Raw genomic sequence first — 12,259 nt, forward strand, 5'->3', positions numbered from 1 at the left:
CATGAGGAGGGCGTAGATTATTGATCGTCCCAAACTCTGGGATGATCAGGGCTCCCCCCACAATTCTGCCCCCACCCACACTTACTCTTCCTGAGAGTGCCCCATGCATGGGGGCTGCTTCAAGCCTCTGCCCACAGCTGTGTGGTCCGTGCACCGGGGTGGCCATGGCAGGATGGGCCTCTGCCGCTGTCATCCCTTGCTGGTTTCCCAGCGGAGGAGACCTGGAGCTGGTTCCCGTGAGCTGCATATGGGGCCAGCTCCTTGGTGGGTGTATTATCCCCTCTTCCGCAGCCAGGCTGGTTAATGTTACTTTTCCCATGGCAGATGGGGAAACTGAGGCACACTGGTATAGTGGCCTGCCCTAGGTCACTGATGGAAGAAATAGGAACTCAGAAATCTCAGCTCCTGGTTCCCCGTTCCAACCACGAAACCTCACTTCCCTCCTAGATTTGGGAATAGATCACGGGGATCCTGACTCCTGGTCTTTTGTTCCAAGCGTGGGATCTCACTCCTCGTCCCAGAACCAGACCCGTATTCCCACTCCTCTACCCCCTTCCTTGCCATTTGGAAGGGTGGGTCCTGAGACCTCGGGGAGGGGAGAAGCAAAGGGAGCCCAGCTTAGGGGCAGACAGCAGGGCTGTCTGTGGCTGCAATGGGGTTATAGCCCACTCCATGGCTCTCAGCCTGCCCCATGCCTTAATTGCCCCGACATTCAAGAGGCAGAGACTGTGCTGTGTGCTCAGTGCTGGGAGTCCCAGCACTTCCAGCAGCTCCCTGCCTCCAATGCGGCTGGTGCTGTTCAGAGCCGCCTCCTTCATCTTCCCGCTTCCATGCACCTTTTGTTTCGCACAAGCCCTGCTTTGTGCTGGGCTGGAGTGGGGCTGGGCTGGGTCCCGCCGGCAGGGGGTGCTCTCCACCCAGGGACGTTGCCTGCACCCAGGCGGGGCTCTCCAGCAGTGGGAAATGCACTGCATTGCAATCAGGTCTCTCCATGGCCCACCTTTTGAGAGCAGTCTGAGCCCCTGGCAAGCATTAGCAGGCCCGATTCTGAAGTCCCTCACCCCGAGGAGTGATTTCATTAACCCCGTGGTGGGGAGCCAGTGTGGCTGAGTGGGTAGTATCCTGGAGTGTGCCTCAGGACACCTGGGTTCTCTTCCTGGTTCTTTTGGGGATGACTCTGGGCACCTTGCTGTGTCTCTGTGCCTCAGTTTCCCCATCTGTAACAATACTAATTTGCTCTGGGGCTGGCAGGTGACCAACTAGAGCTAACTGTTGCTAACCTTTAACCACGAGCATCTCTGTTGCCTGTGATCCAAAGCTGCCAAGCTTTGTAAGTGGGGAAAGGGGTGTAGGCAGGGCCAGATTAATGCATAGGCAAACTAGGCACGTGCCTAGGGCCCAGTTGTACTTATTTTACATATTATAATTATTGAGTGAAAAAAGTAATAGAAATATACAGTGTTAAGGAGGGGCCCATGAGGCTGTTTGCCTAGGGCTCACTACAGGGTTAATCTGGCCCTGGGGGTAGGAGGAGCTGGACCTGAGCAAATAAGTTCTTTGGCATTGTAGCGGCATCACCATAGCCTCTGGGCTCCATACCCTGGCTGCTCCTTTGTTGCCCTTGCAGTTTCTCTATTTGAGGCTGAGAGGGCACATGCCCACCTCTTCCATTTCCCAGGGGAGCTCTGATGGCCAGGATATGTGTATGCCAGGGTGGGGCATTTTTACACCCCTGCCACCCCTTGAAGATACCGCACTTTGCAGGGAGCATCTGAGCATTCATTGGCCCAGAGAGAGGGAAGTTGGCTGCCCAGCTCACTGGCTAGGGCAGGCACCTGAGAGGTAAGAAGTCCTGGGTCCTAGTTCCTGCTCCAAGACCTGTACTCCATTCAGCAGCCCTTGGATACAACACGTCAGCCAGAGATTATGTGACTTGCCCCAGATTGCTGCACAGGCAGGGCAGGGATTTGAACCTGAGTCCATGGTTGTATCCTTATCCCGGCACCTTCCTAGGTGTGTTCCAGTTTATCTAATCTGAGCAAGTGTGGGTGCATCTACACGAGATGTTTGCTGTGGAGTTGCCTAATAAGCCCTGCAGTAAAACATCACCCTCTACATATGAGGTGCTGTCAGGACAGAGTAAACTAATTAACTCCGCCATAGGATAGTACTGCCAAACACAAGTACTATCCTACGGTGAAATTATTTAGTGCACTACAATGCATGTGTAGATGCTGATGGGGCTGCCTGTTGGCTAGCCCCGCACTGGAGCATCCTCTTGCTCCAGTTAGCCCCTCCGCAGCACATCGACCCGAGTCAGAGCATCTCCGGGCTGGCAAGCTGACCTCTGGGGCCCCTTACCAGCCAGGGCTGCTCCAACCTGGCTCAGCATGCTCACATGCAAATGGCATACCCTGGAGCAATGAACTCTACCACAAACCGCTCCTGAATTTATTCAGTCACCTTAATCGCACGTGTAGATGTGCCCAGTATTCTCTAGCCAGAGGCTTTGCCCCATGGCAGCCAGGGGAAGGGCGGCCAGGCACTAAGCGAGCCTGCCACCCTGCCCTTCCCAGAGAGGAATGCAATCCCTGCAGTGAACAAGGCACACTCAGACCTCCTGGCTGGGCAGGCAAAGTTGTGCCAGGTAGCACTGCAACAGCAGCTCTTCCCCTTGTTTGTGGCATTTCAGAGTGTCTCCAATGAGGCATCAGAAAAGGCATGGTGGATGCTCTTGAGGAAGGCACGTGTTTGATCAGTGCTGGCCAAGAGTCACCCTGGAGCTCAGTTGATTCACTCTTCCAGCAGGGTATTGGAGTAAAGGTGCACTGTGGGTAAGGAGCTATGTGGGGATCCTCAGGAAAGGTCATACAAATGCAGCAAGAGTAGGGGTCTGCATCTTGGACTGGGAGCTTGGAAGGGTAAGTCATATAAGTGCGTTCAATCTCTGTGTGGACACTCTTATTCCAGAGCAAAGTGCTCTTAACTAGCTGTAACATAATCTTTCTTCAAGGTGAGCATCCACGTGGGAAACCTTAGCATATGCATGTTGCATTCACTTCTTTGGGGCATTCATCTGATCTTCCCCTAGATACCTCCCCTCTCTGTGAGTGACAAAAACTAGGTTCCCTACTTGCATAGCAAGGAGCAACCCATTTCTCAAAGGCATTTGCTGTCTGGATGCTGTAAGAAAATCATTGACACCCACCAGCCTTTTCCCTTTCCATGCCCACTCCGTACTTTATTAAACAACCATAGCATTGGGGACCCGACATGCTGGTTACAGGGATGCTACAGCAATTAGCTACTGTACAGAAATGTGGAAATACTGTGTTTTGCTCAACAGAACTACACAAAGAGGCCCTCTCTATTAACTCAACTTCTGTGCGAGCCCGTTAACTTGAATGGGGCTGCATGAATGGAGCTGAATGCTGAGTTTGGCCCTGGTATAGAGAAATATTGCAAGGCAGGGTGTATAGTACTATGTGCAAAAAAAGGAATCCATCGACCTATCTATATACTTCAAGGCAGATTCTCCGCTGTTATCAGTTGAGCCATTCCACTGATGTCAATGAAGTGATATTCATTGACAAGACCTGGGAGGCCTGGCCCTGTAAGTTCAAAGCCACATTATAAGTTATGACAAAAAAACCCATATATACACATACATAATGTCATGTGGATTATTCCATTTCAAGGAAGACCAATAAATATCCCAGAACAAGCAGCAATGAACCCAGTTGTTAATGGTGTAGACACCAGGCTGTGGGATGAATTTTCTGAGGCAAGATCTTATTGTCCCCTGTCTGCAAGCCCTGTCTTGCTCCGGCAGGGTTTTGCTTGAAGTCCTGCTTTTGCTCGCTTAAGTGCATCTTGAGCATCTTGCCTCTCTGCACAGGGGTGACTTCTCCCCATAAGCTTGCAGAGGTCGGAAGCCAATGGAAACCATCCTAACCATCAAGGAATGGGACATCCTTAGGGCAGTGATAGCCAAGCACTTTAGGCCAACAGACCACTGTCACCCCTCTCCATTTCTCATGGATCACTGCACAGTCCCTGCATCCAATCTTTACATGTCACGATCCTTGCCTTTTCCATCTGAAAACACCTTGCAGTGCCCAGGCACAATACCCATGGACTGCAGCTTGGAAACCGCTGCCCGAAAGCACTTGTGTAAATATTCAGACGTCTCTTCTAAAGTCTTCTGCATGCCCCACAAAATCAGAGAGAGCACAGGTAATGCAAAAATGGGCATTTAGAAAGATATGGTGGGGTTTAAGATCTGCTTGCTTGATCTGAAGACACTTCTGAATCCTTCCCCACTGCTCTCTTCACCTTCACCCCCCACTTTTTTTTTTTTGAGTAACCATTCTGCTTTACAAAATAGTGCTAAACAAAAGTCATTGCTCTACCTTTGTTTAGCTCAGGCTGTATAGGTTTCTTTCCGAGCCTGAAGGATGGGCATTTGGTTCCTGAAAGCTTGTCTAACATCTCTCCCAAGTATGCTGTTGGTCCAGTAATAGAGATCATTAAGCAGATCTATCATCTGCCATGTTACCTGGACCATCCTGGCTGCTACAACACCAATGCTAAGTAACTGGAGTCACTCTGGCTTTCTGGGAGTGTAAGAATGATGAGAGGCAACACCTATAATTAAGAGTTATCTTGGCTTTGCCTCACTGTAATTAAGATCAGAAATTTGACCAAATGCCTTGGAAGTCAATGAGGTTTTTCTGGTGTTACTGAGATTAGAATCAGGCTCTCAGGATGGTTTGCCGAACATCAGCAAAATTCAATGCCTTCTGGCAACAAGGAAAACTTCCACCTCTTACTAAGGATTCTGGTATTAGCCAAAAATTCTCCTGCGGTAACCAGCATGTACAGGAAAATATCACCAAGTGGGATACAAGCCTGGATCTTGCAAACCCACTGGGCTTCAAGTGTTTGTATGTGACCTAACATCGACTTGCTGAAAACACCCTGCGCTGCCCGTGTAAGCCAGAAGAAAGGAACAACCTCAATCCCCTACACACAAAATAAAGCAAGAAGGAAAGAGAGGAACAGCTTTGTAATACTGGTAAAAAGGACTGTCCTGATGGCTTCTGGTTCAGCATCATTGAAGCTTGCGGGATGACGCTTCCCACTTTTGCAGGGCTTTCCGTATAACGATCTTGAAGCATGTTAAGCTGTACATGGCCTAAAATCAGGAGGGATTTGGTAGGGCTTGGATGTGAGAGTCTGGCAAGTTCAAAGCGGGGGTCATGTCCAATACAGGCTCCCATTTCCGACTGGTAATGGAGGTGCAAACTGGGATGATGTATGGCAAGTGTTGGTTGGAAGGGGCGGGCTTGAGGTTGAATCCCAGTTCCAGCTGAAGATGCTGGCTAGGACTGGGCATCAGGTGGTCTCCATTCAGGTGCAGCTGCCAGGGTGCCTGGGATTTATTTTTCTTGGTTGGGTTTCTCCAGGTGGCCTTCTACGTTAGACAGGGAACGAGGCTTTGGACGGGCCCCGTCATGTTGGGCTGGTGTGTTCTGGGAGGCTGAGCCATCGCTCTGGCTTCTGGAGAGGACGGCCTCCACCGTGCCTCTGTTTAGGTTCATCTTCTCTGTGGGATTCCCCCTTCCTCTAGGATCTGCTTTGGAAGCTGCTGAGCTGCTGAAGCTGGTTGCAGCTGCAAAGGAGAGAGAGGACGGGAGCAGTTTTGGATTTCGCCTCCCACCTTGCTGCTGGTTTCATCGAGGTAAAGGGATAAATACTTACCGGACTTCGGTTTGGAGTGGATGCTGGTAATGACTGTGGGCGCTGGAGACTCTATGCTGTGGAACAAATGGCCGGCAGTAAGGTGGGCTGATGCGTGCCAGACCCTTGTGCAAAACGCTCCCCTTCCCAAAACATGGACCCATGCTGCTAGAAGCCAGCAACTTCCAAGGGATTGTGGTCCTGGATGTGGGACTTGACCCTTGTGCCATTCCCACCAGAACGGGGCTGGCTTAGGTGTAAATGGAGGTGTTGGCGGAGCCTGCGGGAACTTCTCTGTGAGCATGGAGCTAGCTGAGGGTGCAGGATGGTCCCCCTCTCTTATACCACCACCTTTGCTGTGATGTCAAGAGGTACCATGGAGCCACCCCTGGATTTGAAGGCAGTATGTTTCAGAGCCCGAGGCTGGGTCTCATAACAGAGACAGGGTGCAGGCACAGGATGGTGCTCTGGGCCTGCTCTTCTGCTGTCCTGAAAGCACACTGAACAAGGCACAGATCCAAGCCATGGCTCCCTGGGCAGTTTATGGACATCTCTTCCCCCTTGCCCGGCCAGTCATCCCGACTCACCTGCTCTCCTCCCCTTCCACCAGCTTCCTGTAGGTGAGGATTTCCACGTCCAGGGCCAGCTTGGTGTTCATTAGCTGCTGATGCTCCTTCACCAGGTGAGTCACATCCTCTTTGCCCTTCTGCAGGGCTTCCTCCAAACTGGCCAGCTTGGCACTGGCATCCTGGAGAGCAAACTCACCCTGTTCCCCAGCCTCTTTGATGCTTTCTTCCAAACTCAGGCACTGGAGGGTTCAAAGGGGGATGTTACATGGGTGGCTTGGACCCAGCTGGAAGTATCCACCCCCCAGCACCCTTGGCTCGGGCCTGTGCTACCTGCTGTCTGCATGGCCTCCCTTGTGCTCTCTGGAGTATCCTGTGGGCTGGCCCCACTGCAGTGAGCATCTAGGGCAGTGGGGCTCAGCGTTGCCTACAGCTTCAAGCCAGAAGGGACAATGAGATCCACTGCAGTCTGTATAGCCTAGACTGTGACCTTTCATCCCAATGCCCTATGTCCAGCCTGACCTCTCAGGGAGCCTCCAACATTTTGATGAGGGGCAGTGACCGAGGGCCCAGCACTGCCAGGCCTGAGACCAGCCACTGTACCTTTCCATAAGAAACCATCTTAGCAAGCCAAAACCCCACCCCATGCCTCAGTTTCCCTTCTCATCTCTGTCTGTGAGCTCCTCATGAGACAAAGGCTGTCTCCTAGTCTGTGCACAGTGCCTAGCACCACGCAGACCTAATCTTGCTAGAAGCCTTGGATCTAACGATAAATAATAGTCAATCCCAGGAGACTTGTTGTCTAGGGGGAGCCTGGGGGGAGCTGGCTCTTAGCAGGGCCCAGCTGCCATTTGTCTCCCGTTTGAGATGCCGAGCTCACCTGGCTCTTGAGGGACACTATGCAGGACCTCAGCTTCTGGATCTGTATGTTCAGGTCAGCAATCTCCCGCCGGCTGTTGAAGAGATGGTTCCCATACATGGCGGAGCGTGGGACCCCTTCATTCAGCTGCAGGGAAGAGTCTGGCATGAACTGCACCCCAGTGACAGCCCGGGAGAAGGCAGCTCCCAGGACAGCAGGTGAGCTTGTCCCTGGGACCGGGGTGGTTACTGAAAGAGGCATCTTTGTGGGGACAAGACCAAGCCTGACAGCAGCAGGGTTCAGAGGTGGGGAAGGGGGTCTCTTGTGGCCATGTCAGGATGGCAAACACACTGGGTGGCAGTGGAGTGACATGGTGCTGGGCCCTCCCACCCCTTCCCTTCCTCCCTCTCTTTTCCTTGTCATCTTTTCCTCAACTTCTGGGCTCCCCTTTTCTCTGCCTCCTCTCTCCTTTCCCTTGTTCACCTGCTGACCTGCTCCCTTCCCTCTCAGCCTCTTGCCTTTCAATTTGTCTGACTTAATTACTTCATCTGTCTTTCCAGCCACCCAGCCCCTGTCTACGCATATCCCCATGTCTATCCGTCTCATGAGCATGCATCTATTTGATCACAGTATCCTGTCTTTGGGTTGCAGGTGAGGCATTATCAGCCAGCTCTTTAATCTACTTAGCTTTCTACTTGTCCATCCAGTCATCCATCTGTGCCCATCTCGCTCGCTCTCTATTCATCCAGGCTCACACATGCTCCTTTATTTCTGCAGTTGCTATCCATCCATTCATCCTCACTTGTACCCATCTCCCCCCTCTAATTGCTATCTTTTCATCCATCCACCCATTCTCACATGCACCCATTTCTCTCTATTAATTCAGCCATAGACACACCCATCTGCCCATCCATCCATTAGCTATCACTGAGGTTGCTACTTTTTTTCTCTCCCCTTCCCCCCACACCAGCACTGGGTCTCCCATGCTGGTTAGACAGCTACCTTGCTCCAGATATGTGCTTCTGCCTCCTTCCAGCTCCAAACAGCCAGGGCTTCATACTGAGCCCTCACTTCCTCCACAATGCTGTGCAGGTCAAGGTTGCATCTGGTATCGATTCCCAGGACAACTGAGATGTCCTTCACTTCTGCTAGCAGCTCTTGAAGCTCCTGGATGACAGGGAAGGAGAATAGAGGGGAGTTGATGTGTGGGAAGGGAAGTTCTCATCAGCTCAGCCCTGGCAGTTCAGCTGTGTGTGACCAGCCAAATCTCTCCCACCTGCAGTTTGTAACCCGTGCTGGGTTAGACCACTGGTGCACTGCCCCTGCAACAGATTTTGGTTGTGCATCTTCCCAGATGCCACGTTCCCCTGCAATGGGCATGTGAGCTAGGGACACAGCAGCCTGGATTATTTTGGGTGCTAAATGCAAGAACGTATTTATGCCCTGCCACCTGCACGGTTCGTAGCTGAGATTGTGCTGGGATTTGCTACTGAAGCTACCTACATCCGTTTGTTGCAGCATATGCCCTTGAGCACTTGAGCTAATGGAGAATCTCCATCAATCCTTAACACTATAGGGCTTAGGACACATGCCTGGGCAGTTCTGATTCTATCCAGTAGGAGACACATCTTTAATACGGCATCACACATGTCCCAGAGTGAACCTCATGTCCTCGAGAACGTCTGAACCCAGGCGATGAACCACAGTAGCTGCAAGCACATGCCAGCCAAAATACAAAAGCTGCAGCTCCCAGCTCTGGGCCATTTATTTTGATGATTGATACAGTCATGGCACTGGCGGAGGGGAGGATCCGAGCAATGATGGATGCAGATACAGCTCAGTGGATCTGAAAGGACCCCTAATCCCTACTTGTAAACCATGTTTCTCTAAACATTGCAGCCAGGCAAGACCAAACCTGAAGGCTTCCTAACCCCACAGCAAACATGGCATTCATAGTTTTCCTTGCAGCTCAGAAGTCCTCCCCTTCCTTCAGTGGTGTAGCACTATTGATTTCTGCAGAGCTCTTCCAGATTTATGCCAGCGGGAGCAGAATAAGCCTCTTCCAATCCCTGCCTTTCATCTCCGTCACCCTGCTTTCGTTCCACCTTCTTGTTCCTTTATACATTGATATGCTTTGATATGTTCAGGAGGAAAAATGACCTTGTTTGCTTTGCCTTTCCCCGACTGGCAGAACAAAAGCCAGGCCAGGCTGGATGATTCAAATGTAACCCTTGAAAAGAAACCCCTTTTCATGGAATAGGATTTTAAGTGTTTCTTTCTTACCAGTGCTTAATCCCTAGTGTATATATACCTAGGGGGCATACAAAAGGCAGCTAACACCTGGATGAGCAAATGCATACTATGAACACAGAGGGCTAATTCTTCTCCTCCTTATGCCAGTAAATACATTGCTGCTGATTTTTGCTCAGAATCAGGGGTTACGTGGATGTGAAACAGGCCACGAGAGCAGAATCGTGTCCCAGATCATCTTTCTTACCTCGGCAGAGTGGCAAACTCTGTAGCCCCTTTCTTAGTGGGGGTGGGTTGATGGGGAAGAAAATGGGGATTATTGCCCAATGTCATTAATGTTCTTTTGATTATTTGAGGCTTTGCTGTGAACATTTCTCATTTTGAATCAAATCAGGATGATTTTTCCAATTTCTCTCTCCTTTCTCCCCCTTTCTGCCCTTCTTTTGCCAGAATTTGACTGTATTCCCTGCAAAAAACAGAACCCAAGAGTCTTCCTTCTCTGCTCTAACCACTGGACTGCTTTCCCCCCATGAGCTGGGCACAGAACCCAGAAATCAAGGCTCTCTTTCTACTTGCTAGTCCACCAGACCTTCCTCCAGCTGGGAACGGACCCCAGGAGTCCTGGCTCCCATTCTGTCCTGATCCTTGTCTAACACCAGGCTGTGCAGCATGAAAGATTTTCTGCTGTGAGACGTGGGAAATGTCAAACCGCTGGGACTGCTGACCCTTCCTTTCCAGTGGTGGATTATACTGGAGCAGTGGTGCTCAACCACAGGCTGGATGAGTGGCATGGGGCCAGTCCGTGGGCTGGATTGGCACAACAGACTCAGGCTCCATGCCACCTTTGCCCATCTCCATGCACTAGGAATGAGCTCCACGCTGCCCTAATGAGTGCTGATGAGCTCTGTGCCTCCCCAAGCAGCCCTGTGCCACTCAGATCAGCCCCATGCCGGCCCTATGCATCCAATCTAGCTCACAGGGCCTTGCTTTCTGGGGCTTCTCCTGGGTTCAGAAAATCTGACAGCAAAGGAGAAGCAATTTGCTGCCACTGCTCCCTCACTGCCATATTTTCAGATCCATGCAGAGCCAGATGACAGCTCCACTGGCCAGGGGTTGAGACCTCTTGTGCTAAAGAAAAGTTATGGGTAACAGATTTAGCATGCAGAGATTGAGACTCCCCCCACAGGAAAAGAGGAGATCGTCCAAGCTGAAGCAAGATCCCTGATGTCCCTCAGCTCAGCCAGGAGCACCATGGAGGCTGAGCTCCATCAGGAGGGAGGAGTAGGGCCCAGCCAGGCAGCTGTCACTTTGCACAAAGGGTGCATGCAAAAATGCAACCTGCTGCCAAAGTCAACAGCATGAGTCCCTAAGCAAAGCAGCTCCAGGGGACGATGGGCCTATGTCTTGGGAGGGTAGGGCTCCTCCTAAGTGAGCAGCCCCGGAGGCATAGGTGCGGCACTGGTCTTTTCCCCACAGATGCAGTCAGCATTGGTAGATATGCTGGGTCTGAGTTCCCATTGCCTTGTGATGAGGGTGCAGCAGGGCTCAGTGGTTAGAGAAGTGAGGCTAGGACTGTCTTCTTGTGGGAGCCCTAGTGGAGAGCATACAGTCTCAGCCACTTGGTGCATCATCTTGGGCTCCTTCTCTGTAGTGCCCCTGTGAGCCCATTCCCTAGTTATAGGGAAACCTCCCTGCAGGGGACAAGGGCTCCCCAGCCAGCAGCTCACACTTATGCTCCTGTCCTTATCGCTGCCTTTTACCTGCTCATATACAGATTTCTTCAACTCCATGTGCTCTTGAAGTCCATTCAGCTTTACCTCCAGCTCTGTTCTGTGCAAGGTGCCAGCATCCAGATCCTGCAGGTTAAGAAAGACATGACCATGAGTGGTTTGCAGGCTGGACTGGGATTTGTGTCTGGGGCTGAGAGATCTTTCCTACTGTGCACTCATTACCCATTAACTCTGCTCTCCTGCCTGCAGAGCAGGTGAAATATTTTGGGGGGTCCTTCTTCTATCAAGGAAATGGGAAAAATCATGATGCGTTTGCATCCTGTTTGTCACCCTGCTGGGAGTTCAGGGGCTGAGTCCTTGTAATTGAATCAATGCAAAAGTCTCGATGGGACAGCATCTGCTCAAGGCCCTGGACCTAATATGCCATGCTTTTGTACCAAATGGTCTGGACTTCATTTCTGATGCCTTTACAGTGGGGGCTCCTTTCCCCATTATTTCTGAGGAGGGCACTTTAAGGGAAGGGGAGCAGCTTACTTTTGGCTCTGCCCATTTCAGAGTATATAAGGAGCAAGCCAGAGTTAAGGGGTCAGTTGGCTCCAGCCTATCAAGAAGAGAAGAGCTTCAGGGCTGGTGGTTGGATGATAGGGCAGCCCCAGGTAAGGGAGGCTGCAGGGAGGCGGGTCAGAGTGGTAAGTGCAGGGATTTGAGCTGGGAGGTGCATGGTGATGGTGCAGGGGAACAGAGAGATTCAGAAAGTGAGTCTGGACAGTAGAGACCACACTGGGAGGTCTGATATAAGATGAGAGAAATGTCCCTTACTCATCTGCACCACCAATGCCTTTAGCACCCTAGGTTTTCCTTAGAGGCAGGTTTCCTGCTCAAATACAGACCCAGCATGACTCTATTATCACTGAGGGGCTTTCATGGCTTCTGCTCCTGAAGTACCTGAACATTTTGAGGGTATTTAGTGTTGTGACCCTGCCCACAATGCTTTGCTGCACAAAGGGATGGGAGGATTAACCCTACAGATGGTTACACTGAGACTTGGACCTACATCTCCAAGGCCCCATTGAGCATGCTTGGCTGCTGAAACATCTACAAGCTCAACTACC

The 12,259-nt window shown here is 51.3% G+C and overlaps 1 protein-coding gene across 1 annotated transcript in view; it reads right to left on the bottom strand.

Moving 5' to 3' along the window:
* Positions 1-2,745: 2,745 nt before the first annotated feature.
* KRT80 (keratin 80) overlaps positions 2,746-12,259 on the bottom strand; it is a 19,343-nt gene continuing 9,829 nt past the window's right edge. The window contains exons 4-9 of the mRNA XM_006031728.3: positions 11,178-11,273; positions 8,170-8,334; positions 7,189-7,314; positions 6,330-6,550; positions 5,764-5,819; positions 2,746-5,674 (exon numbers count right to left, since the gene is read on the bottom strand). Coding sequence (XP_006031790.2) covers positions 5,442-5,674; positions 5,764-5,819; positions 6,330-6,550; positions 7,189-7,314; positions 8,170-8,334; positions 11,178-11,273 — 897 coding nt within the window. The 3' untranslated portion in view covers positions 2,746-5,441. The remainder of the gene's footprint in view (positions 5,675-5,763; positions 5,820-6,329; positions 6,551-7,188; positions 7,315-8,169; positions 8,335-11,177; positions 11,274-12,259) is intronic.

The sequence above is a fragment of the Alligator sinensis genome, unplaced genomic scaffold (genome assembly GCF_000455745.1).
Source record: "Alligator sinensis unplaced genomic scaffold, ASM45574v1 scaffold551_1, whole genome shotgun sequence".
In the NCBI taxonomy this organism is placed as follows: Eukaryota; Metazoa; Chordata; order Crocodylia; family Alligatoridae; genus Alligator; species Alligator sinensis.